The sequence below is a fragment of the Eptesicus fuscus genome, chromosome 1 (assembly GCF_027574615.1).
Source record: "Eptesicus fuscus isolate TK198812 chromosome 1, DD_ASM_mEF_20220401, whole genome shotgun sequence".
NCBI lineage: Eukaryota > Metazoa > Chordata > Mammalia > Chiroptera > Vespertilionidae > Eptesicus > Eptesicus fuscus.
The window spans coordinates 55,938,246-55,941,677 of record NC_072473.1 but is presented as its reverse complement, the minus strand read 5'-3'; the positions used below and the strand labels follow the sequence as shown (position 1 = coordinate 55,941,677).

Below are 3,432 nucleotides of genomic sequence, written 5' to 3'. Positions count from 1 at the left end.
CTGGAGCAGGGGCAGGGTTTCCAGCCCAACCTATGTGCTCCCAAGGACAAGCTCAAAACCAGCCTGGGTCCTAATGTCTCCCAGACCCCCATATCCCCAAGGACCAGCACGAAACCTGCTCCATAAATACTTGTGGCGTGGCATTATGAATAAATGAATACGTGTTCTTGTGTTCTCTATTCCCTCTTTTGCAAGTGTTGCAGAGGAGGGAAAGAGATAGTAAAAGGGGAGAGATCTTTGAGAAAGATCTCTCAGGCTGCAGGAGGAGCTTGCCCCACTTGCCCAAGCTCCCACTCAAAAAAAAAAAAAAAAAAAAAAAAAAAAAAGAAGAGTTGTTTCCCTGGAGGCAGCGATGTTGGGGTGTGTGTGTGTGTGTGTGTGTGTGTGTGTGTGCGCGCGCGTTGAGGTGGGAAGAACACCTGGATGTGAGAAAAACATTTTGCTTGGCTTTGTTTAGGCCAGGCAATTGTATTTACAATGCCACCCATCCCCTCTTACAACATACTTGATCCAATCTCTTAAATGCTCTATGGGGAGAGGAGAGATAAAACAAAACTCCCTAAATCTAACCAGTATTCCCTCAGTTCACAGCGGAGCCCTTTCCCTGCTTCCTCTTTATAAATATCTAGGCGACATGAGATGCTGAAGACTCACACTCATGTCACCCCCACTCAAGCTTCCCGGCCCCGCCCCCTCCCACCATCCGCAGCCCCCGCAGCCCCCGCAGCCCCCGCAGCCCCCGCAGCCCCCGCAGCCCCCGCAGGGGGAACCAAAGAGGCAGAAGCCTTCCCAGCTGCCCGGAACACAGACACCAACACCTCCTGCCCCTTACCACAGGCTGCCCGCCTGTCCGCCAGCCCGCCCGCGCGCGCCCCGCACGCTAATCCACAACTGAGCGGTGGCGGCAGCAGGAAGCTGTAAGCTGCGGTGACTCGCAGAGGCGCGCTCCTGGCAGGGCTCGTCATCCCAGACGCCTTGGTATCGCCAGATCTGCTGCCCGCCCCCCCCTCTCCTGCCCCCCCCTCCCCCCACCGAGTCCCCGGGCGCCTCAGCTCTCGCTCTCGCCCCCGGCCCGGGTTCCTGCGCCCATCTGCCCTCCTGCCCTCTCCCGCCTCTCCGAACCCCAGCTTGCGGGAAGGGAGGTCGCGGTAGCGGCCCGGCAGCACCGGCGACCGTGGCGACAGCTGCGGCGGTGGCGGCAGCGGCTGCAGCGGCGGAGGCTGCAGCGGCGACCGTGGCAGAGGCGGTGGCGGAGGCCTCCGTGGCGGAGGCGGAAGCAGAGGTGGAGACTGAGGTGGAGGCCCATGCCTCAGTGGAGGAGGCAGTGGCGGAGGCCATCCTGGGGGAGGCGGCAGCCGCCCTGGCCGGGGAGGAGGTGGAGGCCGCTCTGGCGGCAGCAGCCGCGGTGATGGCAGAGGCCAGCGCTGCCGAAGCCACTGCAGCAGCAGAGGCTGTGGCGCCCCACTTGGAGAAAGAGGATGCGGATGAGCATGCAGAGGCGGAGGTGGCTGAGGCAGCGGCGGCTGCCACCGCAAACGCAGAGAGGGGCGGGAGTTCTGAGGAGAACCCGGACTTTCCAATGGCCTCACTGTACGTGGGAGACCTGCACCCTGAGGTTACAGAGGCAATGTTGTTCGAGAAGTTCAGCCCGGCAGGGCCTATCCTCTCAATCCGCATTTGCAGAGACAAGATCACCCGCCGCTCCTTGGGCTACGCATATGTCAACTACCAGCAACCGGTGGACGCCAAGCGGGCCCTGGAGACCTTGAACTTTGATGTCATCAAGGGCAGGCCAGTGCGCATCATGTGGTCCCAGCGGGACCCTTCGCTGCGCAAGAGCGGGGTGGGCAACGTCTTCATCAAGAACCTGGGCAAGACCATCGACAACAAGGCACTGTACAACATCTTCTCGGTGTTTGGCAACATCCTCTCTTGCAAAGTGGCCTGCGACGAAAAGGGGCCCAAGGGCTATGGTTTCGTGCACTTCCAGAAGCAGGAATCCGCTGAGCGGGCCATTGATACGATGAACGGCATGTTCCTGAACTACCGCAAAATTTTCGTTGGGAGATTCAAGTCGCATAAGGAACGAGAAGCTGAAAGAGGAGCTTGGGCCAGTCAGTCCACCAGTGCTAACGTCAAGGATTTCGAGGAAGACACCGACGAGGAGGCCACCTTCCGATGAAGACATCCCAGGAGCGAGTCAGCCAGCAGAGCCAAACTTTGGCTCCCACCCGGTTTACAGCCCCCTCTCTGCCCCCCTAACCCACCAGCAGTGTATTGTATTGAGAGTGCAGCTCCGTGCCTCTCTCTATCTCTCTCTCTCGCTCTCGCTCTCTCTCCCTCTCCCCTCTCTCTCTCTCTTCCTTCTCTCTCTCTCTCTCTCTCTCTCTCTCTCTCTCTCTCTCTCTCTCTCTCTCTCTTCCCTTTCACCCTCTCCTTCATTCTCCCTCCCCCCCAACCAAGGGCATTGTGAATAATCTTGCTATCTGTGCCACTTAATAAATTAGAGGCTGCCTCTTCTCCTCGTGGTTTGGTTTTAAAAGCACTTTCTCTCTTTGTTTACTGTACAGGTGATACAATTTCATGGTAGAAACCTCAGAAAGGAGAAGGAAATCAGTTGAGGGAAAACCAAGAGAGTAATGGCTCCCCATGATCCTGCTACCCAGAGACAACTACTTTTAACCTTTTTGGTGTGCTGCCTTTCCAGGTTCTCTTTCTCTCTCTCCCTCCCGTTCTCACCCCCACCTCACCTTCCCTTTTAACATACTGTTATACAATGGTTCATGTATGTGGTGTTTCTTAACCTGCTTTTTTCAGAAACTAAAACCAAACAAAACTCAATCAACTGAACGTCTTTCCATGTTATTCAACAGGCTTCTGAAACTCATCTTCAGTGCCTGCAGAGTGTATCCATGCACCTTAACATTTCTGTAATCGTTCCCTCATTGTTGGGCATTCAGGTGGTGCCTAGTTCTTTCCCTGTGTTTAAACCCAACACTGAGTTCTCTGATGAGTCACTCCTTCCTTGTCAAGCCAAATCTCCGCTGGCATACCCTACGGTCATCTTAACTGTGGACTCGAAGGATCCACATATGGACATTTTAAAGACATTTCCGGTGTGTTGCCAAGTGGCCCCTTCATAAATATTGTACCGATTTGCATTCATGCGAGTCAGTGCAGCCAGTAAAACAGAGTATGTCCATTTCCTGGTCACTGTAATTGATGTGTGTATGTGTGTGCGCATGTGCGTGCGTCCGTGCGTGTGTGTGTGTGTGTGTGTGTGTGTGTGTGTGTGTGTGTGTGTGTGTGTTGGCCAGCTTTATGCGCTGCAAATGGCATTTTGCTGTCCTTGGTTGTTTTGCTGGATTTAAATACTGTTTATCACTTCCTTCCCCTGTGCCTACTTCCTGCCTTTTCCCCCATTGTCAAAAA

General features: G+C 55.2%; 1 protein-coding gene across 1 annotated transcript; it reads left to right on the top strand.

The window, feature by feature from the left end:
* The first annotated feature begins 1,579 nt into the window (after positions 1-1,579).
* On the top strand, positions 1,580-2,182 carry LOC114229477 (polyadenylate-binding protein 1-like 2). The gene has a single exon (XM_028138328.2). It carries the CDS (start codon positions 1,580-1,582, stop codon positions 2,180-2,182), a length of 603 nt encoding a protein of 200 aa, XP_027994129.1.
* The last annotated feature ends 1,250 nt before the right edge of the window (positions 2,183-3,432 follow it).

What these genes read in the sequence shown, in the direction of transcription:
- LOC114229477 (XM_028138328.2), top strand. Translation starts at nt 1,580, where the DNA reads ATGGCCTCACTGTACGTGGGAGACCTGCACCCTGAGGTTACAGAGGCA.